The sequence below is a fragment of the Staurois parvus genome, unplaced genomic scaffold (genome assembly GCF_062004578.1).
Source record: "Staurois parvus isolate SC_StPar_1 unplaced genomic scaffold, SC_StPar_1.0 ptg000053l, whole genome shotgun sequence".
Classification (NCBI taxonomy): Eukaryota; Metazoa; Chordata; class Amphibia; order Anura; family Ranidae; genus Staurois; species Staurois parvus.
The window spans coordinates 2409672-2433693 of NW_028317849.1; the positions used below are offsets into that span (position 1 = coordinate 2409672).

Below are 24022 nucleotides of genomic sequence, written 5' to 3' on the forward strand. Positions count from 1 at the left end.
CAGTGTTGCATGACTGAGCAGTTCAAAGTGTGACAGCACTGAAAGGTGAAAATTGGCCTGGGTAGGGAGGGGGTCAAAGAAAGTGTCCATTATTGAAGTGATTAAAAATGCATCTACTATTATAAAGCTGTAATTACATGAGCACAGTAAACGTTTTTCTTTCACATCCATTAAGGGACACTGGAAGTCTTTAAAATTTGTGTTGTGCTGCCATCCACAGTAGGATTGGCCACTGCCAAAAAAAACACTGTCCCGGATTATACCTCCCTAAACCAGCGTGCCTCAGTATTTTGCTAGTGTCCTAGGAGGATATATGTATTTTCTGCAGCTCTCCTGTATTAAAGACTAATGTATATATTTTTGCTACCACCTTTTTATTCTTCTTAGTTTAGTTTTTTGGGTTTTTTTTTTCCATAGTCTCCTCACTATATAGACTGTTTTCTACATTGCTTTGATTGCAGCTCTCTGGTGCAGTTATCATTGGTCTGGTTTGTGGAGTGCTGCATCCAGACCCTGCTGGACTGGACGTTGCAGGGAAAGCTTGTGAATGAGCTTCGAGGGCTATGGTTCTTGTAGTGGCACATTTCAGACTTTGTTCTGGAGAAAGTTAACTGCGGAGCACTTTTCAGGTCCAGAGCCATTGGCATTGCCCTCAGGTCTTGCCCTGTCTCTGAAGACTCAATGGGTGGGTTGAGCACCGGGAACTACTTCAATTACTTAGGCCACCATTCTACCTTGTTCCTACTGGTTTTACTGTGGAAGGTGGTACATCATTCGCTGAGTTGTGTGCTGTATGCACATGGTCTGTGCTTTTTCCCATGATACAGCATCAAGGAATCATTTCCCCATGTGGCAAAAAGCTAAAATGTTCCTGCTACCCATCTACAGTGACCTTGGTCACCTTTGGCCATCTGACCCTCACCTGCTACTTGTCTCAGTTTCATGAGTAACTGAATCCTTGCCTCTCATCTTCAGCCTGTAGGTTGCAGTGCTTCTGATTCTGGATATGGAGGAGAGGGTACCCAGGGGTCCCCAGCTCACATTCTGTTAACATTCCCAGGGTTGCTTGCAGTGTATTTTCTGACTGTGCAAACATCTGCAGCCTGGAACCAATCGATCCTCTGCTGTTAGTTTGTTCTGTCCTTGGAGTTCTATTTAGCTAGTACTAAGAAAAGATCTCAAAACTGTGCATATAGGGTTTTCCAGTTTAGTGCTGTTTGACCATCTTTTTTTCATTTAAGGTCATTAGAATCCAGTGAGTGTAGTGCAACTGGGGATATATCCTCAATTTGTAGATTCATCAGCACTTTAGTATACAGGAGTTTGATTTTTTTTCTTCACTTGCAGCCCTATGTAATATTTTAATGGTTACTGATATGTTGAATGGACTTTTATCTAATTCACTTTGGATCATTTTACCCATTCTAATTTTTATTTATTTTTTGTTATTGTTATGGTGGTGATTGTTTATAGTTGTAGTTATATATGTTCTAATGTCTTATTGGTGCTTATATAGCAGCAGTATATAGATACAATGAGGTTTAGTGTAATTAGCTAGAGTGAAGAATTGGTTAACAAAGGGGGCATTCTAATTTTCAAAATTCTGAATGTCTTCATTCGAGTCCAGAAATTCCACATAGAATCTACCAAAATGTTATCAGCACCTCTGATTTCTGGTAAGATGCTTACCTACATATCCCCATTTTTAAAGGACATCCGCAATTCCTATGCGTTCCTCGCTGAGTTGTGTGCTGTATGCACTACCAGTTCTTGGCCCTGCCGTTTAGCCTCTTGATTTCATCTGGTTTTTACCAAAGAGCTGGCCACAGTACTAGTCCTGCTGGGGCTTTATAGGATCAGTAAAACTTACTGTATCTGTCCCTTTCCTCCCCTGTAGTCTGCTTCACAGGATTGAGATGGAGGGATTTGGTGATCCTCCATGCTTCAGATGCATCCAGGTGACCTTGTAAGCAACCTTTTTTTTTTTTTGCAATCACCCATCATAAGGTGGTGTTCCTTGTAGCCATCACCTTTGCAAATTGAGTGCCTAAATTGTTGATTATTCTGAAAGGAACCCTTTCCAGATTTGCATAAGATAGTGTTGAGGCCCAGAACTTCCTTCTTGTCAAAGGTAGTCTCTGCCCTCATCCAGGACATTGTTCTTCTGTTACTTTGTCCAGCTTCAGGTCATGAAAAGGAGTTTTCCTCCACTGTCTAGATGTGGTTTGAGCCACTGCTTTGTTTTCAAGAAGTTTGATTTCCCTTTTGTCGTTTTGGATGGACCTAATAAGGGTGTATCAGCTTTCGTTTCCACCATCTCTAGGTGGCTCATCAGATCATTATCCAGGCTTAAGGTTTCAGGGATTGGGTACCACCCTTTTCTTACTAGATCTGTGTGACTGCTTTTGGGCTTTTTAGCAACAACCAACTGATTCTAAGATATGCAAAGCTGCACCCTTGTCTTTTGTTCAAATGATCTCTAATTATTATTAGGTGAACAATGTGGTGTCCTCTGATGCCAACTGTTTTGGGCATAGGGTCCTTCAGGCTACTCTTTGAGCGTCAGGTAATCCCCGGTTGGACTACTTTTGGACATCATCAAGGATAAAGACTTCCTGTGTGCCTAAGGTACCTCCAGGTCCCACTCCTCTGTGTTTTATGATCATGCTTTTAGTACTGCATTTCTACAATGCTACTACTGGTAGTAGGAGGGGTTAACTGGGCTGTCCTACAGCTTTTTTTTGCTTGTCAGTGTCTGGTCCTTCTGTAGATGGCAGTATAGTCCAAAGGTTATCTACTTCCCGCCCAATGGAAGCCCAACGGGATACCTGTACGTCGCTGAACTTTCTGTGCTTATACCGGGATGGCATCACTTCGGCATCTTTGTTTAGGGCACCTGACATCAATTACGGTTTACTCGGAAGTAAACGACACCATTTAAAAAAAAATAAATAAACACATTCAAAAACACTGATCTTGGTGTTTTGAATGCTTTAAGTGCAGAGGAGGGATTTTATTATTATTATTATTATTATTATACAGTATTTATAAAGCGCCAATAGTTCACTCAGCGCTGTACATTACAAAGGGGGACAGAACATGTGACAGAACAATACCAATACAATGCAAAACATGAGGGGATCGAGGGCCCTGCTCTTTCGAGCTTACAATCTAGAAGGGATGGGATAGTGGTACAGGAGGAGATAGCTGTGGGGGATGGAGTGGTAGGAAGAGTGGAGGAGGTCAGCAAGTTAGCAGGGGGTGAGGTAGGCTTCCCTGAAGAGATGGGTTTTCAGGGTGCGCCTAAAGGAGAGGAGAGTAGGTGATAATCTGATGGGTTGGGGAAGGGAGTTCCAGAGGATGGGTGACACCCTGGAGAAGTCCTGGAGGCGGGCATGGGAGGAGGAGACAAGGGAACTAGAGAGAAGGAGGTCTTTTGAGGAGCGGAGTATGCGTGCTGGGCGGTACTTGGATATTAGGTCAGTGATGTAGTTCGGGGCAGTATGGTGGACAGCTTTGTACGTCAGTGTTAGGATTTTAAATTTGATCCGTTGCGCAATCGGAAGCCAGTGGAGGGATTGGCAGAGGGGGGTGGTGGAAATGGAGCGGTTGGAAAGGTGAATGAGTCTGGCAGCCGTATTCAGGATCGACTGAAGCGGGGATAGCCAGCGGTGAGGCAGGCCAGTGAGGAGGGAGTTGCAGTAGTCGAGTCGTGATATGATGAGGGAGTGGATGAGCTGTTTAGTGGTTTCTGGGGTTAGGAACGTGCGGATTTTGGCGATGTTGCGGAGGTGGAGTCTGCACGAGTTTGTTAAAGATTGGACTTGGGGCTGGAAGGATAGGTTGGAATCCAGAATGACACCAAGTACTCTGGCCTGCAGAGCGGGTTTGATATTGGCGTTGTTGGATGTGATGTAGAAGTCGATGGGGGGTGGGGTTCGGGCTGGGGGGAAGACAAGGAGCTCGGTTTTGGAGAGATTCAGTTTAAGGAAGTGGAGCGACATCCAATCTGATATGTCGCTCAGTAGGTGTGTGATTTGGGCAGAGACCGAGGGGGTGAGGTGGGGGGTTGAGAGATAGATTTGTGTGTCGTCGGCATAGAGGTGGTAGTTGAAGCCGTGAGAGTGTATGAGTTGGCCAAGGGAGGAGGTGTAGATGGAGAAGAGAAGGGGCCCGAGGACAGAGCCTTGAGAGACCCCAACAGAGAGGGGGAGTGAGAGGGAGGTGGTGGCATTATAGGTAACGCTGAAAGAGCGTTGTGACAGGTAGGATGAGAGCCAGGAGAGAGCAGAATCTCTGAGGCCGAGGGAGTGTAGTTTTTTGAGGAGGAGGGGGTGGTCGACTGTGTCAAAGGCCGCAGAGAGGTCAAGGAGTAGGAGCACTGAATAGTGGCCATTAGCTTTGGCGGTTAGAAGGTCGTTGGAGAGTTTGAGTAAGGCGGTTTCGGTGGAGTGTAGGGGGCGGAAGCCAGACTGTAGGGGATCGAGGAGGTTGTTGTTGTTGAGGTGAGAGCATAGGCGGGTGTAGACGAGGCGCTCGAGGAGTTTAGATGTAAGTGGGAGAAGGGAGATGGGTCTGAGGTTGTTCGGGTCATTGGGGTCCAGGGAGGGCTTTTTAAGTATGGGGGTGATGTGTGCATGCTTCAGTGGGGAGGGGAAAGTGCCGGAGGAGAGGGAGAGATTAAAGATGTGGGTGAGGGAGCGTAGGATGGAGGGGGAGGGAGGTCGTAGGAATTGTGAGGGGATAGGGTCGAGGGGGCAGGTGGTGAGGCGGGCATCAGAGAGGATCTTGGAGACTTCCTCGATGGTAGTAAGGTCAAAGGTGTGGAGTGTTGGGGGAGCTTCAGTATGAGGAATGTAGGGTGGGGTGGGAGTGGAGGTCAGAGCAGTGGTGGGGCCGTGGGAGAGGGGTGATGAGGGGGTAGCTGAGTGAGGGGGAACGGGGTTGGAGGGAGTTTGAGCAGTGACGAAGTCCCTGCGGGTAATGTCGAGGGGGAGGGGGGATGAGGGGGTAGCTGTGTGAGAGGGGACGGGTTGAGAGGGCGTGTGAGTTGCGGCAATGTCCTTGCGAATTGTGTCAATCTTGTTTTTGAAGTGATTGGCAATCTCAAGGGCGGTGAGTGAGGTGCTGGGTGGAGGTGGGGGTGGAGAGAGTAGAGAGTTGAAGGTGGAGAAGAGTCGGCGAGGATTGGAGGAGAGGGCCTTGATGAGGGTCAGGAAGTAGGCTTGTTTGGCTGCGTGGAGGGAGGAGGTGTAGGTGCGGAAGGCAGATTTGTAGCAGGTGAAAGCTTGTTGGGATTTTGTTTTGCGCCATAGTCGCTCCAGGGCACGACTGCGTCGTTTGAGGGTTTTGGTGTGATCAGTATGCCAGGGCTGGAGCGGTCGGAGTCTGATGTTGCGTGTGGTTAAAGGCGCTAGTGAGTCAAGGGCTGCTGACAGCGCGTTGTTGTAGGCAGTCAGAGCCAAGTCGGGGCAGGACAGGGGGATGATGCTGTCGTGGAGTTGATCAGCTGCAGAGTGGAGGGAGGCAGGGTTAAGGTTGCGGAGGTTACGGCTGGTAGTAGTGTGACATTTGGAGGGTCAGGCGTTGGAGGATGAGGAGATAGAGAAGGTGATCAGGTTGTGGTCAGAGAGAGGGAAGGGGGTGTTAGTGAGGTTGTGGGGAGCGCAGCGGTTGGAGAAGACAAGATCAAGGATATTCCCGTCGGAGTGGGTGGTGGATTGTATGCACTGTGCAAGTGCAAAGGAGGAGGTTAAGTGGAGGAGACGGGCTGTGTCTGGGTTGTCAAGGTTGACAGGGATGTTGAAATCCCCAAGAATGATGGTGGGTAGCTCAGAGGAGAGGAAGAAGGGTAGCCAGGAGGAGAAGTCTTCCAGGAAGCGGGGTATGGATCCAGGAGGCCGGCATATCACAGCAATCTTCAGGGGGGTTGGGGAGAATAGTCGGACGCAGTGGGCCTCGAAGGAGGAGAAGGATAGGGAGGGGGGGTTTGGGAGGACTCAGAAGGTGCTCTGCGGTGACAGGAGCAGACCAACCCCACCACCTTTGCGACCGTTAGGTCTGGGTGAGTGGGTCCAGGTGAGACCTCCATAGGAGAGTGCAGCAGGGGAGGTAGAGTCAGTGGGCTGGATCCAGGTTTCCGTGATCGCCAGGAGGTTGAGGGAGCGGGAAACAAAGAGGTCGTGGATGGCGGTAAGCTTGTTGCACACCGATCGGGCGTGCAGGAGTGCACATGAAAACGGGGGGGAGATTTTAGGGAGCAGGGGGACAGATACTAGGTTGCGGGGGTTGCGGTAGGACATGGAGGCGGGAGGGTGTTGTGCGGGTGAGGGAGGTGGTGGAGGGCCAGGATTCGGGGAGATGTCTCCCGCGGCTAGGAGGAGGAGAAGGGTGAGAAAGGTGGCATGGGAGCGGGATGTGCAGGAGCGTGAGAAACTCCTAGTGGAGGTGTTCGGGTCAGTGGGAGAGTGGAGTAATAGGAGGAGGTGGTGGGTGCCATAGAGGGGCGAAGGAAGCAGTGAAGACACAATATACAAATGTTTAGGAGGAGCAGAGGGATATAGTGAATGGATTTTGGGAATGGAGGAGAGGAAAATGAGAAGGAGTAGAAGAGGCATTTTGGGGGGTGATGAGAGCAGTAGTAGGGAGATGATAGCAATGAGGGGGAGATGTGCAAGTTTTGGGGTGGAGCAGAGGGGTAAAGAAATGAGATTTGGGAACAGAGGATAGTAGTATGAAGAGGAGTGTATTATATAAAGGTACACAGAGTGGGACTCAGGCATGTAAGAGATTTGGGGTCTTATAGACCCCAGATCTCTCCTTTAAAGAGCACCTGTCACAAAGGACGTTTACATTCCTTGTGACAGCAATAAAAGTGATAAAAAAATTAAAGCAACAGTGTAAAAATAAATTAATAATTTGAAAAAAAAAAACAAAAAACATTTGAAGTGCCACTGTGCACACGTGTAAAGGTGAATTTGCGCGGCGATCCCGCAGGCATGCAAACAGTGATTGACCCACACATGTGAGGTATTACAGCAAATGTCAGATCATGGGCAGTAATTCTAGCACCAGACCTCTGTAAACCTAATGTGGTAACTTGTAAAGGCTTTTAAAGCATTGCCTATGGATAGTAAAATTTACGTTGTTTGTCGCTGTTGCACGGGCATGCGCAATTTTAAAGCATGACCTGTTTGGTATCTATTTGCTTGGCGTGACATCTTTTATGTATTACAAAAAAAAAATGGGTTATGTATTGTGGGTTTTTTTGCATTAAAATCTTAAAAAGTGTATTTTTTCCAAACAAATTGCCTTTGAAAAACCGCTGCGCAAAATCCACTAATTTATTCTCTAGGACAGTGGTCTCCAAACTGCGGCCCTGAGGCTGGAAGCAGCCTTTTGCTTGCCTTTATCCAGCCCTTGGTGAGCTATTCCTCTCTTATGAGACACTATTCTGCCAACTGACACCATCAATGCAATGGGGCACCATTTCTTCCACTGACAACAATCATGGGGCAGTATTCCTCCCAATGATAATGATGGGGCATTATTCCTCTTCCTAATACCAAATGTGGCAGTGTTTTATGCCTATTGATGACAGGAAAATTTCCACTGCTGCTGGCCACACCTTAAGTCTGAATGAAGGATAATAAACTGGCCCTTTGTTTAGAAAGTTTGGAGACCCGCGCTCTAGGGCCTCTGCTTTAAAAAAAAAAATTGAACACGCACTGACCACATTATCAGGTATGCCTTGCTAGTACCTGGTTGGACCCCTTTTGCCTTCAGAACTGCCTTAATTCTTCATGGCATAGATTCAACAAGGTGTTGAAAACATTCCTCAGAGATTTTGGTCCACATTCATGTGAGTTACTGTTCCCTTTCTGTCATCTTGAACCAGTCTGCCCATTCTCCTCTGAACTCTGACATCAACAAGACATTTTTGTCTACAGAACTGCCGCTCACTGGACATTTTCTCTTTTTCGGACCATTCTCTGTTAACCCTAGAGACGATTGTGCAATAAAATCCCAGTAGATCAGCAGTTTTTGAAATAATCAGATCAGCCTGTCTGGCACCAACAACAATGTCACGTTCAAAGTCACTTAAATCCCCTTTCTTCCCCATTCTGGTGCTTGGTTTGAACTTCAGCAAGTTGTCTTCGCCATGTCTAGATGCCTAAAATGCATTGATTTCCTGCAATGTGGATTGGCTGATTAGCAGTTTGTGTTAACAAGCAATTGAACAGGTGTACCTTTATAAAGTGGCCATTGAGTGTATATAATGTTTGGGGGTTCTAAGAAAAAAAATACTGATTGTTACATGTGAACAAAGTGCCAGAAATGGCCCGGACTGGAGGTGGTTAAAGACCTCCTGTGTCCCTCAGTAGACTCCAAAAAATAATTTTTGTAAATATGAAACCTGATTTAAAATTTACAAAATTGGCATTGCATGTTATGAAAGGTGTTATTTTTAATACATTGGTTTGACATTTGTTTTGTAGGTGGAAAGTAGACAAAGATGTCTTAGCCCGTAACACGCGTATTATTGCTGAGGCTTTGACCCGTGTCATTTATAATCTAACCGACAAGGTATGTTGTTTTTAAACCTGTACTGATTTATAGCTTTTCCTTGTACACTATTTATTCATGTTTGTTTGACTTTTTTGTTTGTTACAGGGTGCCCCAGCTGACCTACAGATTTTCACACAACAGATGGTAAGAATTTCAGGCACAATACATTATTTGTCTGTCTCATTAAAGTAGACTGATTTACTATATTTTCCTGAGCATAGTATTTAGCATCATCAATATTGAAAGACAATAATTTAATGTTTGTTTAAAGCTTAACTCCCTTGTATCTGTGATTTTTATATAGTTCATTTGGGCCAAGGTGGCCCAAACAAACTATTTCCTTCACTTACAGGTGTGCCTGCCTGGGCTACGTACAATATGCAGCTCTGTGTTCTGGCTGTTGGATGCAGACTTCACGTCCCGGTCTGAGTAAATTTGAGTCAGGCTGACCACTACTCAGCCATTCACAGGAAGCTTAGTAATAATGAATACAAAGCTTCTTCCGATTGGCTGATTGAGGCCAATGACCTCAATCTCCAGATGAAGCTTTGTATTCATTCATAGAATACAAACCTTCTTTTGGATGACTAAGCAATGCTCAGCCTAACTTGGAAAGGGACATAAACCCCAGGTGGACAGGTCCCCAGAAGTCATTGACGCCCTGTTGCAGGAGAGTAGTTCATCCCACAGACAGCCCCAGGAGACACCCTTCTCCTACTGGACAGGGTTTGAGACGCACCTTGTTGCGTGGCACACTCCCCCATTTCTTGAAGCTGCTAGTTGGGAAGAAGTAGCCTGCAGAAGATTACCTTTTAGGGGATTGGTGTAAATAAAACAAGAAGCCACGGCACTGTCCGACACAGGAACCAGAGTACCTCTCCTTAAGCTAAGAGGATTCCTGTTCCTTGTTGATGAAGACACAGCGGTAGCTAGACTGTATTCAAACCAGAAGACTTGAACGACAGAGAGGAAACTCCTGTTCTGGAAGTTCTAAACACAGCTCCGGAGACAATTCTCTACAAAGAGGAACACCCCCCCTTTCCCCACAGATAGAGAAAGATGCCTTTTTAACCTTTTGATTGGGAATCTGAGTAAGAAGGCCAAGAACTACTGGGTCAGTAGCGGCAGACACATTAATCTACTGAGGAACAAGACCAGCTACAGCAGAGTAAAAGCCTAGACTAGATCAAGAAGAAGTAGGAGAGAGAGAGGTGCCTTTGAGAAGAAGGTCCCTTCACACTTGAAACTCCAGCAGAAGATAAGTGACAGGTAATTCCCTGTCTAAGGACAAAGGTCAGTGCTTTGGTTCCTTCCACCAAAGGTATACCCAGTACACCTGATAACCTTATATGTCCCACAAAAGAGACTTTCTCTGAGGAAGAAGGTGGTGGCTAGGCAGGGCACAGAGGTCAAACAGGAAGCAGAGCCAGAGTACATAGGTTGAGGAAATCCAGTGGACTGGGAATAGTTTGTTAATCTGTTCTGTGGCATAGGGGAGCAGAGGGTGAGCAGTTGAAAAGAGTTTGCCTGTAAACCTAAAAGGGGCACTATCTGCCCCTGAGTAAATGAAAGGTGAACAACCCAGGGACTTGCAAGGATTTGTGACTATCCCCCCACTTTGAAAAGTGGGATGCATGCCTTCATCCTGAAGGCCTCTCTGTGGGCTTTGCAGTTTTCTTGCTGCCACCTTGTGAGCTTCTTATGAATTAAGCTTAGAAGGTCTAGGTGTGCCTACTCCAAAAGCAGATGAAGGTGAAGGATTCAAACAACTTTTTCTTGGATTTCTTATGCTGAGGCAGGTGTGTGCTTTTGTCTCCCATGATATCCTTGATGATGATATCAAGGGTAGATTTCAAGAGATAAGGACCCTCAACAACTGAGTCAGGTGTTGCTTGTATACATTATCTACATCCCAGTACCTTAACTATAGACAACAAACTCAAATAGGACACTAGATGCTTGTGAAAAGAAGGGCTTCTGAAATCTTCACATAATCTATCACGAACGGATCCACTGCAATGGTTGAAAGTCTTTTGAGAGATTTAACCCATTATGCAATAGCTTGATAGATTAGGGTCACAGCTGTGTCCAGCAGAAAAGATTGGGTGTGAAGGAGAGATTCCAAGTGCTGGTTAGTATAATCCTTAAAGATAGGCTCACCCACTACTGGCCTGGTGGTTTTCCTGTTAAAGTGTTACTAAACCCACAACCGTAAAATATACAGTATGTATATGCAGTAAAGCATGCCTGTTATACTCACTGTGGAACCTAAGGGGTTATTCCTCTGCATTGTGTAAGAAGGCTGACTGATCGTGTCTTCACTGATCCTCCCCTTCTACTTTCTCCAATCCATCTGCTGATAGTACAGAGCTCTAGGAGACAGTCTGCACATGCTCAGCTTAGTGTCAATTGCTAGAGAGGTTTTTTTTTCTTTGGCAGGGTGAATGTGATCAGCATTGTCCAGAGGGTCAGTGGTTATGCAGCCTCATAGGACAGTCAGAGCAGAATGAAAACTCCTCCTACAAGCTTTAACCAATGTTCAACTGGACACTAATAGAGGTCACAAACTGCTATATACTGCTGATGAGAAAAGGTATTTAGCAGTTTATATTTACTGAAATAATTGCATTTCTGTGTACTGTGGGAGACCAGATATAGTGAATGCAGGGTCCCGGGTTTAGTAACACTTTAAGGTGGATCACTGATCCACAGTGGGTACCAACCACCATTTAACAAATTCCCTCTCAAAAGGAAACTGTTTCAACAACTACTCAGGTGGGGTCTAGGACCCTCCAGGTTGGTGTCATTCAACATAGAGGAATACTTAGAATAAAAAGGATAAGGCAAATGTATTTGCAATCAAAGGGGCCCTGAAAGACCTAGTGCTGGAGACAGCAAGTTGATTTTCCAGATGCAGTGTATACATACTGCATCAGTAAGGGCCAAAATGGTCTGTTGTACCAGAGTTATAGCCAGATTCTGTGGTTTCTAAAAAAAATCTCATCTGAGAGACTGAGGTGGCCCTGAACATGAGCCAGAGATGGTTATTGTGATCAGTGGCCTTGCCTCCCTGGCCTTTTCTAAGGCTGAATAGATATGAGAAATTAACTTGTTAGAGAGATTTCCCCTCACTTCCTTTCTGGGGGTTGATCTTTATGCCAGACAGGAAATTAAGGAGTCTGTCTACCCACTCCTTTGGCTGCCATAAAATCTGGCAGGAGTTCTAATACTTCTCCACACTATCCAAATAACAAAAATTACGTTTTGGCTATAGATGCACTTTAATCAAATTCTAGTTAGTGGCTATGAGTTATTGAACTACTTTATTGAATATGTATTGTTTGTACTTTTGTCTGTATACAAAACTGACTACCAGCATGTGCATCCTAGTTCCAAGATTGTTAGATGTATACGTAAAGTATGTTCACACCTCCGTCTGCAACTGGTTATAAGAGAGTATTGTTTGTGTGTGGAGTGGAGAGGAAAAAAAAACTCTACCTGCTGAATTGGTATTGGGGTTTCTTTCCTTTGTAGAATGGTACAGTTGAGACAAAGCTCAAACTTTTAGTTTATGGATGGAGCAGCAATAAGTTCTTGTTTACATGCAGCAACATATATGCAGAGTGTGATTTTAAAATGAACAAATATTGTATGCAGTGTAATTTAATTGAAATATGTCAATAGAAAGTTGTTTGCATTTTCCTTGCAGCAAGTACAGAAGGAACAGCTAGATGCACTGATGCAGTGGTTGACCAGCCAGCCCCGGGCTGCACAGCTAGTAGATAAAGACAGCACTGTAATCAGCACGCTGGAGTATTATATGAGCCGATACTTGAAGGATGTGAAACTTTATCATGTGAAGGCTGACAAAAGGTAAGTAGTATGGTTTCTATCTGGAATAGTTTTACTTGCTAGCTTTAATTTCTGCATGTCTTTGGTAATTGGTTTATATTTATAGTAAACCTGTCATCACTCAAAGTATAAATGGGGTCCTTGTCTGAAGTTAGCCCTGACACACTGCTCAAATTTCAGCAGGAATAGGCAGAGATTTGAGCCATGGGTAACCCTGACAGCACCACTTGACTCAACAGAAGTTGGTTTAAGCACTTTGTGGCCGCCCTATAGGAGTTTTACTTCTGCAGGGCGGCCCCTCTGTGCAACATACACGAGATTTTGCATTTACCGGTAGGGAGTGTGCGCGCTGCCCTATCCATGCTGTCATTGGCTCCCGGAGATGTCAATCACCAGTTCCCGGCCAGCAATTTAGGACCGCGACTCAGTGATTGGCAGAGCAGCTAATGGGATTGATCTAAGTATAAACAACACAGATCTCTCTCTTGTCAGCAGGGATGTGCTGCTTTCTACCTCTCTGCAAAGCAGAGAGATATAAAGCAGCATGTTCCCTCAGTAAAACAGCATACAAGCACAAAACAGTACACAGCTAACCCTTTGATCGCCCATTATGTTAACTCCTTCCTGCCCAGTGTCAGTACAGTGATTAGTGCTTTTTATTAGCACTAGTCACTGTATTAGTGTCACTGGAGATGTCAGTGGCAGTTAATTCCCACCCAATGTCATTTAGTGTCAGAATGCCCGTCGCAGTCCTGCTAGAAGGGGCTGATTGCCGCTATTACAGGTATAACAAAAATGTATACAATCTCTAGTATATATACTGCCGTTTGTAGACTCTAACTTTCACGCAAACCAATTAATATACACCTTGGCAATTTTTTTTTTACCAACGAAATGTAGCAGAATACATTTTGGTCTACATTTATTTAGAAATTTTAATTTCTTATGGGGTATGTTTTTTTTTTTTTATAGCTATATATATATATATATATATCTTTCTAATTTTTTTTTTTCGATCTTTCTTAATTTTTAGCGCAAAAATGAGAAAACCCAGTGATGATCAAATACCACTAAGAGAGCTCTATTTGTGTAGAAAAAAATTTATAAAGTTCATTTGTGTACGGTGTTGCATGACCACACAGTTGTCAGTTAAAACAAGGAAGTGCTATATAGCAAAAAATGGCCTGGTCATGAAGGGGCAAATCTTCTGGAGGTCAAATGGTTAACAATCTGGGTGGAAAATTATCGGCTGACAGATGCAGTCACTGTTCTAGTATTCAGACAGTTGCTGAGGCTGTCTGAATACAATAACCAGCGGTGCAGATTACGTAATCCAAGCTGTTTAGCTTGGAACCTGATTTTTCTTTTAATCAGCCCACTATGGCAACCTATACTGAGACAGGGCTAATTGTAAGGCCATGGTGCAGTGATCTGTATTTTACCGCACTGTTTTCTGTGTGTCCTTTTCACACTCCAATGCATCCCAGAGAGGCAGTGCAGTGAGCTGCGATAAAATGCAGACATGCTGCATGTTGTTGCAGTGTACAGGAAGGCTCACCATACCATCCCTACTAACAGGTCATTACAGCAAGAACGGAGAGCTGCCTGCACAAACAAATGGGCATGTAGGAAGATACTACCATAGATACCCTTTTGGTATGTTAGATAATAGCCCCAGTCGCACACAGCACTCAGTTTAATCACACATGGAAGTTAATTTAACTGCTGTTATATTTTACATATTCAAAGAGTAATCTGTCATATGTACAGCATATATTTATCAAGTTTTTCATTCTTTTGTTGACAGAGACCCTGAATTTGTGTTCTATGACCAGCTGAAGCAAACCATGAATGCATACCGGTGAGCCTCTTGTTTATAACTGAAGATTTGTCAGAGCCATTTGGGTTCTTTTTATCTATTTATTTTTTTATAATGCATACCTTATTTCAGAAAACATCAGGAAATATACAATGTATACAGTCTAGAAATTGTAACTAATACAGGCCATACTTTTATGTTAAAAACCTAGCGGTTTAAAGACATTTTAGTGACGGATTAAACAAAAGCAGCAGTGTAAACCTGGCTAAGACACCATGACAACAGAGACATTACAGTGGGCCTTTGAAGCTTAACCACTTGCCCTCCAGAGGATTTCCCCCCCCTTGCTGACCAGGCCATTTTTTGCGCTACAGCGCTGTTAATTTAACTGACAATTGCACGGTCTTGCAATACTACACCCAAATGAAATTTACGTCCTTTTTTTTTTTCCCCACAAATAGAGCTTTCTTTCAGTGGTATTTGATCGCCTGTGCGTATATTTTTTGTGCTATAAACAAAAAAAAGACAGTCAATTTTTTTGGGGGGGAACTATTTTTTACTTTTTGCTATTAAACATGTCCAGTAAAAACCTGTAAAAAAATCGAATGTCATCATTAATTTAGGCCAATATGTGTAAATGAATTGGATTACATGAAAGTTATAGCATGTACAAATGGTGGTATATATACTGGATTTTTTTTTCTTCCTAGTACTGCCGGCGATCAGCGACTTATAGCGGGACTACGGCGGGCATTCTGACACTGGGGGGAACTGACTTTGTGTCACTGACATCCCCAGTGGCACCAGTACAGTGATCAGTACTAATAAAGGGGTGATCAAAGGTTTAACAGTGTGCTGTTTTACTATGTGGGCTGTGTGTGCGTTACATTTCTAAGCACACTGCTTTGTATGGCTTTGCTAGTTGTAGAGACTTGAAGAAATCTCTGAATGGACAAAGAATCACCAGCGGACACAATGGGGTTTATTTACTTAAGCTGGAGAGTGCAAAATCAGGCTCACTTCTGCATAGAAGCCAATCACCTTCTAACCTCAGCTTGTTCAATTAAGCTTTGTCAATAAAACCTGGAAGCTGATTGTTTTTATGCAGACGTGAGATTTTGCATGCTCTAACTTTAGTAAATCCCAGTGAATGCAGCATTGAATCACATTTTTTAGAAAGCAAAAGGTCAAATAACTCACATTTGTATAGTAAAAAAGTGCTTATCATGGGGCTTCTGCCAGGCATGGTATCCCATGGCCGTAGTAGCGTATCTTAGTAGTAGCCACAGCAGCTGGTGGCAGTGAAGGATCCAGACCAGAGTGTAGGAAAGTCCGCTGCCAGAGATGCCAGAAGCCTCAGACAGTGTGGGAACCAGTGACAGACGTCATATGCCGGTAAGCGTGGAGGGGGCCCTTTCACTTGCCATTGTTTACAAGTTCCTACGCTGTCTGAGGCTTTTAACATCTCCAGTGCAGCCAGCCGGTGGTGGACTTCCCCACACTCTGGTCCAGATTCTTCACTGTCACCGGTTGCTGTAGCCTGGCTGATGCCATCATGATAAGCCCTCTTTTACTGTGCAAATGTGAGTCGCCATTTGACTTTTGGTTTCCAATCAATATGATTCAATACTACGCTTGGAGAGCGCTTTTTGGTGTTTGTTTCATAGGAAATATTGTTAGGCTGGCCATAAATGAGTCTTAAATACTAAAAAAATTTCTTTCAACCAGAGTTTTGAATGAAAAAAACAGACCCAGTTTCCCCCCTTCCATGCATTCAAGGTGGATGGGGGAATCCTTTTTGCTGTGTCATTTCTTTCTGACAGCGGGAAAACTTCCCCGCTGTCAGATTACACAGATCAGTGCTGCAGTTTACAGCCTACAATGCTGATCAAGCGGCAATTTTCCAACCGCACGGTTCAGCAGAAGTCAGTCAGTAGATTGACTACTGTTCAACCACAGTGGCCATACATGAATTGAAATTGAGCTGGTCAGTGCTGACTCGATCCATGTATGGCCAACTTTAAAGTGGAGTTCCAGTGAGTTCTGTGTTTATTAAAAGTCAGCAGCTACAAAAACTGTAGCTGCTGACTTTTAATAAACACACTCTCACCTGTCCCAGGGTTCAGAGATGTGCTCACCTGCACCGTCCCTTCTCTGCCTCTTCTCTCCTCGGCGCCGGCATCACAACTATGGGCACCAGGCTTCACAGCCAGGTGCCCACTGCGTGAGTCGTGCTGCGCATTCTGATTGGTCCAGCAGTCTTCTGGGACCTGTGAAGGTTCCCAGGAGGCTGCGGGAGGAAGGGGCGAACTTCCGGCTCACTTTGCTGCGGTGAACTGAGCCGGAAGTGGGAGCAGGTATCTGTCAAAACCAAAAGGTGCCAAATATGGCAGTGGAGAGGGAGGAGGCAAACAAGCGGCGCTTCCACTTTTGAGTGGAACTCCGCTTTAAGGTGTGAAAAATAAGCAGGTAGATGGAGAGGTAAGATGTGTGGTGGGGAAGGCACCCAGTCAGGGTTAGTGTGGGAAGCTGTCCATCACTTTGAGGGAGCTAGATAGGCCTTTCATTAATTTGATTTGATTTTTTTATTTTTTTTATTTTAATATCTATAGTCTTTTTGGCATTTTATAGTTCATTTCAGAGCAATGTCACAGACGTGTAATGTTTACTAAATCCTTTTATGTCTGATTGGGATGTGGGGTGTTTGAAATTTTTAGAACTTGCATAACCAGAATGTAGTTACTGATCATTATACCTTTTTTTTCAGGGTGAAGCCAGCAATTTTTGATCTCCTCTTAGCCCTGTGCATTGCAGCATACCTTGGCCTTTCATATTTTGCTGTTCAGGTATGGACACAGTCGTATTCTCTGGTAGAAGACTAAACTATATATTAAGGTTAATACCCCTGAAGACCATTTTAAAGATGTTTTGGATTCACAGGTTTTAGTTGTCATACAAATGCATAAGGCCACAGTCGAAGAGGGCATGTTTCACTTAACATACACCAAACTTGCATACAGATATTGGACACCATGACAGACCAAACCGAACATAGATTAATATGAATAAACACTGACTGTTAGACAATCTGCTCAAAGTATGGTCAGCTAGCAGCATGATATTTAGTTTGGAAAATGTTTCCAAGTCTTAGAGAAAATGATCACCTGGTGGAAAAGGTGAGGTTTACTATTTCGGTAGGTTTAGCTATGCTTAATGAGGCAGTACATGGTATTGTCATAAGCTGTCATTTAGAATGATAGAGCTATTGACATATAAATTTCAGGTGAGATATGTACCACACTGTACCTACTCTCCTTTATTTTAGTTTGCTTAACTTTGCATAGATGATAAACTATACAAACCATAAGTATTCTGGCAGTACTGCACACTACAGAGGGTTGTTGGTTTTGCAAGAGAAAACCCCTGAATTAAATCTGGGGAATGTCTAAAAATGAACGTTTTGCCACATGTAATCATTCAAGGACTGGCCAACAATCTCCCTCCACTCCCTTCTACATGGAGGGTGTCTTCATTGTTCCACAGGGAACCTCAGGTGGTGGGACCTCCAACTTTTCTGCAAGAGATATATGCTTATTGAAATGACCTGGGGTTAAAAGCTCCTAGAGTGCAGTATGTCGTGGTATATGCAGGGACTTGAGAGCACTTGCATTTGATTTTTTGGGTGCCAGTGTAACAGGATCACAGATGTACTTTTAAGTAGATAACTGAATGTAGACGGCTTTAGAAATTAATTGTTACACTAATCAAGTGTTCTGGGTTTTTTTTTTCTTTCAGAACTTCGGAATTCTTTACAAACTGGTCCAAAGAGTTGCTTGGAAGCCCAAACAAGCCTGAGAACACATTCCTTAACTATGGTTATCTTGCTAAAAGCCTGGTGGTCCAGTATTTTTTTTTTCTTAAGCACTGGAGTTTGAAGGTCAACATAAACTCTGTTGCATGGATATCAGCTGATTCATCACTCCTTTCTTTACTAAACTGTATAGAACACAAAGGAAAATGCTCACTAGACGTGGTGGCGCTGTGTTGCAGTTTACGTCCATGGGAAATGGACCAATCATTGCGGGTACTCAGGATGAATAAAATGTGGTTTAAATATTTATGATACCAGGGAATCCCCTCACCATTTGCCTTTATTTTGGTTTTGTTTTAAATCATGCACTGACTTCCTCCCTGTTAATTCCTTGGTCATTAATGTTTAATTAAAACATGAATTGATGGATAATATTAAACGATAAAAAACAAAACTAGTGATGGTGTAGGATTTCTAATGTTGTTTTGACTTCTAAAGCTCATGTGCATTGCTTTGCCTCATCCCACTAACCAATGAAAGTGCCACTACTGAGGGACCTTCATTGGTGTGTGAGGTTGAGGGATAGTAAAGCTTCACAACAGACAAACTAAAGACCATTAGCACATTGCACCTATGATCATGGTACTCATTGCATGCACAAATATTTTGTTACTAAAGAGACCGTCACCAGATCTTACTTTTAAAATGAAGACCTCACAGAAGTAGAAGATAATAAGCACTTGCATGTTTCCCCACTATTTTAACTTTTATTTTATTTTCCCATGTTGTAACCTGTGAATCTTTTGTAGGAGTCTGCCATTTTCCTGTATATGTTAATACCTGTCTGTGCCATCCACTGCTCCTGCCCCAGTTTATCTGCAACATATGGATGTGAAGGCTACTCCGATCTGCCTACATAACAAACTTAATGCTTCTTAGGCATGATCAGTTGCAGTATTTTATATGCACCCATAAATTAATCAAATAGCATCATTAGAATAGTGAAGGTATCACTTCTGGCATTATTTAGCGTGTTGCTATGTATGAGCTCCTACTATCAGCCTCTCTGCCCTGTTAGGTTAAAGAGGGCTTGTTGAGAGAGCCTCAAACATAAATGTATGATAGCATGGGAATACTATGCAGCATCATTTGAGTGATAGCTCTAGGGCTGCTAATGTCAAATTCAAAATGGCAGTGCTCAGGCAGCAGTTTCAGACCTGTTTAGTACGGAAATACCAATAGTTAGAGAGATTGAAGACACAAAACAAAAAGAGAGTTAATTTAGCATATGTAAACCTGTGAAGATTTTGGTGGTGTTAAAGATACTTTTATTTTTTTTTATTAAATAACAAACATGACATTTTGCTTAGAGCAGTCTAGATCCTCCTCTTCCGGGGTCCCCTGCCGGCAGTTCTGGCCCCTCACCCCTGCTGAGTGCACCCCATAGCAAGCCACTTACTAAGGGGGCACTTGTGCATGCTCGCGCTTGAGCCCTGCTCAGTGTCCAGTGACATACAGATCACGACTCAGCCCTGCCCTCTGCTCCCTATCACTGGCTGTAATTGACAGCAGTGGAAGTCAATGGCTCCTGCTGCTGTCTCTGAGCCAATGAGGTGGGAGAGAGCTGCTGCTCTCATACACATCGCCAGAATCAGATTGGGCTCAGGTAAGTACGAGGGGTGTTCAAGTCAAGCCAGGACAATAATTTTATGGGTAAACAAAGGGACACTAGCTTGACGGTACTACACGCAGTAGTAAATGGCAAGTGCGTCCTATTACTGATAGATGGTTCACATGTCGCGGGCCAGTCCAGAGACCGTTATTCAAGATGGCAGACAACAGTGTTAGTACGTGCATGGAACAGCGTGTGGTGATGAATTTTCTTGTGAACGAAGGCGTAAAACCCATGGATATCTACAGAGGACTTCAAGCACAGTATGGTGATGAGACCCTCATCTGTAGTAAGACATTTGAATGGTTTAAATATTTCAAAGATGGCCAAGCGTCTGTCAGTGACGATCAAGGCCTTGGTGGCTCCCAGGCCACAGCAGCCAGGCTTGATCCTGGATAATCAATGCATAACCTGTTGTGAAATTGCACAAGAGACCAATCCTTTTGTGGGAACAGTGAACACAATCATTCACGGAGTGAGCAGGCTGTCCTATGATGGCTCAGGCATGCTGACAAATCTTTCTATGCTGAAGCTTTCCAGGCTGAGATGAGTGTATAAATATAGCAGGGGAGTATGTTGAAAAATAAATGCAGTTTCCACTCCTTGAACTTTGTTCTTTTATTATATAAACTCAAAAGTCCCAGTTTTACTTAAACACCGCTCATACTGAGGGGGGAGCTACATACGGACATTTTTTTATGTTCATGCATGAAGATACAAAAACCTTCAGGCTTTACAACCACTTTAATATTATAGGGTCTGAGTGTTCTTGTAGATCATAAGAATAATAATGGCATGCAATGCCAAGCTGCAGTTTTTCCAAAGCAAGCAAATCCTTTCATGTGTTAAGAGAGGTATAGTCTCCAGAGAGAAAGATATCATTTTACCCCTGTACAAATCATTAGTAATACCTCATCTGGAATATGCAGTTCAGGTTTGGGCACCAATTCACAAAAAGAACATTGGGGAACTGGAGAAAGTACAGAGAAGGGCAACCAAACTGATACGAGGCATGGAGGAGATCAGCTATGAGGAAAGATTAGAGGAACTGAATTTATTCTCTTGATAAGAGGAGATTAAGGGGGGATATGATCAACATGTATAAATACATCAGTGGTTCATATAGTGAACTCGGTGTAGAGCTATTCACCCTGAGGTCAACACAGAGGACAAGGAGACATTCTGGAGGAAAAGAGATTTAATCTCCAAATATGGAAAGGCTTCTTCACAATACGTGGTGGAATAGACTCCCTCAAGAGTTGGTTCTGGCCAGTTCAGTAGATTGTTTTAAAATGCCTGGATTCTTTCCTAAATGCACATAATATAACTGGATATTAATATTTATAGGGAAAGCTCATCCAGAGAATATCAGATTGCCTCTTGTGGAGGATCAGGAAGGAATTTTTTCCCCTGCAGGAGCAAATTGGATCATGCTTCTATTGAATTTTTTTTTTTGCCTTCCTCTGGATCAACGTAAGGGTATAGGATTGTGTATATGGAGGTTTTCTATTTGTGTTTGTCTCTGTTAGTTAAACTGGATAAATTTGTGTCTTTTTTCAACCAGATTAACATTAACAATGATGTGAACCACACTTCATGGCATTGAAAGGGTCAATACAAGCTTACAGCTGCAATAGCAGCCGTGAGCTTGTTTGAAATTGTATCTGCAGTCTCTGGGCTTTATAGTAGAAGTGAACTCGTGACAGACACTAATGGCTGGTGTAGAAGCGGACTTGGCACTTTGTGCACAATCGGCTCAGGCAGAGTGCAGGGGAGACATTAGGGGGTTTATTTACTAAACCTGGTTGACTCAGAATCTTGGGCACCTGTGTATGGTAGCCAATCAGCTTCTAACCTCAGCATGTTCAGTTAAGCTTCAGCCATAAAACCTGGAAGCTGATTGGTTTTTATGCAGAAGTGGACAAGATTCTGAGTCAACCAGGTTTAGTAAATAAACCCCTAGGGGTCCAACAGAGAACCTGTTACTGCACGATACAATAACATAGGGGGTTTATCAGTTAAGTAACAAAATGAACTGAAGGTAAATTTAACAAATTAATGAAAAAGCAAAAAAAACTAAAATTTAAAGCACCTAGGCCCTCGGGCGCATACATAAAAATATATGCACCTAGGATGCCATGTGCATTTGTAAACATAAATTTTGCAACATAATTGGTGTCATCATGCATGCTGGAATGATGGCAATAATTCTAGTTCCATTATTTATGGTTAACGCTGAAATAATGAGCTGTAAAGGCTTTTGAAGTGTTGCCTATGGACAATATTGGCTGTCATAATTTGTCACCGTTTCACAGATGCATGCAATTTTTAGGTTTGACATGTTTGGTATCTATTTACTTAACACAATCTTATTTACTAGGGATGCACCGATATATCGGCCACCGAAAATGGTCGGCTGAAAACTGGAATTTTCGTTTTGGTTCACCACTATTTTTACATTTTACCAAAAAATTAATGATTAATTGGTGTTTGAGTGCACAAAAAAAAAAGTTTAGTATATTTTTTGCCAAAAATAGTGTTTTCTTTTTATGCAGTTGCACCATAATTGGTCAACATAAAAATGTGGATTTTTGTTTAATTTACAGGTTCTCTATTTTCATAAAATAGGAGTTTGGGGGTTTTAATAATTTTCAGACCTAAAATTCAGATATTAACATGTGGAAAAACTAGATTTTGGTTTCACTGTACCAATGGCTTTACTACTTCACCTATAGCACAAAGCCCTACTATTCTCTTGTTTCTCCCTGTCCAATGATGGTTTCCTTAATGGACAATTGTGGGCTCCCTAACAGTGGCCCAAGTGGTGGTAGGGCTTAGCTCTGGGAGCAGAATGTGGCCAAGAGGTTACCACATTTATTAAAAATGTGAAGTCATGATCAGAGGGGAACACAAAAGGGGATTATATGGCTAAAATAAAATCGTGGCATTGATCTAGCTATTTACCAGTAGATCATCAGAGATCAATACAAATTAACCTTTCTGGCTATGAAGCTGACCCTGGAGTAAGTATGCAAAAAAGGTATTTTGATGTTTTGCTGGCCTCCCTGAGCTTGTTTCCACATTGTGGCTCAGAGTACTGATGGCAGCCCCATATTTCTTCAGCTCCAGTCAGTCCAATCAGTGAGCCAATCACACAAGTAGAAAATGATGTTGCGGGGGGCATTCTGTACACATTGTGTGTGCAGAAAACCTCCAGGTAGCCATATTGCATTGCATTTTATAGAAAATTACAGAGCTGCTTATTGAAAAGGAATAGTCATTTTTATTACCATTCAACTACAATATTACTTGTCGCAAATGTATTTGCTATGTTATATTTTTTTCCTACGAAAGAAATCTGTAGCTGTATATACAAACATGTTTGAAAAGGATTCAGTCTAAATAATCAAACTATTGGAAGATATTGGTATAGTTAGAATTTTACTATCTTAATCATGATGTACAGTGCACAGGTGTAATATTCATGGACCCTGGGTTATAGGCTGATGGCCCATTCCATGAGTTTTTTTTTTTCTTTCTTCAAGTGTCCTAAAGTGATTGCGCTCCTCTGCTTTACAGAGAAATCATTCTTGACCTAAATAGTTTACTACTTTACTTTGAATTCTTTGACCAACTCTTCATTCAGTACTTCACTGTCTTGCAATACAATAGAAACAGTGAATTCTCAGCAAAACTTTGGGAGCCAAACCCAGACCCTACTTCGTGGGGATAGCCTGGAATTTTGGACTGTGGATCCTTGTGTTTGCACTCACCTCATCAGTGCAATGCTTGTAATTAGCTGCAGGGGTTTGGAGCCCATGGTCCATCCTTCTCGAACCAAAACCTTGAAGTCCCCTTTGGGTGTATGCTCACTGTGACAGGTGAAACCTGGACCCTATATATAAGAACCAGCGACATGTACAGGTAAGACAGGGTCACCCTATTTTTTCTTTTTCCTTTGCTGTTTTGTTCTACAGCAAATATTAGTCATAATGTCTCCATTACTTGCTTTACAGTATGAGTATCTTGATTAGTAATATTAGTAGAAGAGTTTTTACGTGATCAGGACTCCTATCAGGAAACAGAGATTGTGTTTGAAATGTATTCACTCACACAGTGTAAACCTTTCAACTTGGGGCTAAAATTTAACCACTCAGAGCTTTGTCACAGGTGGATGACACCCTACCACCACTTTTGCCTAGAGCCTTTCTAAGGTACCCAGGAGCTTCCTTCTACTCCTTTTACCAAGAGGACTTCACTACAGGACAGTCACTACCCTGGTTGCTGTGTATTCCTTCTT

At 43.1% G+C, this 24022-nt stretch overlaps 1 protein-coding gene across 1 annotated transcript in view; it reads left to right on the forward strand.

The window, feature by feature from the left end:
• NCLN (nicalin) overlaps positions 1–18504 on the forward strand; it is a 38060-nt gene extending 19556 nt beyond the window's left edge. Inside the window, exons 10-15 of the mRNA XM_089667171.1 lie at positions 8499–8586; positions 8674–8712; positions 12278–12441; positions 14228–14281; positions 17007–17085; positions 18035–18504. Coding sequence (XP_089523297.1) covers positions 8499–8586; positions 8674–8712; positions 12278–12441; positions 14228–14281; positions 17007–17085; positions 18035–18094 — 484 coding nt within the window. The 3' untranslated portion in view covers positions 18095–18504. The remainder of the gene's footprint in view (positions 1–8498; positions 8587–8673; positions 8713–12277; positions 12442–14227; positions 14282–17006; positions 17086–18034) is intronic.
• Positions 18505–24022: the final 5518 nt, after the last annotated feature.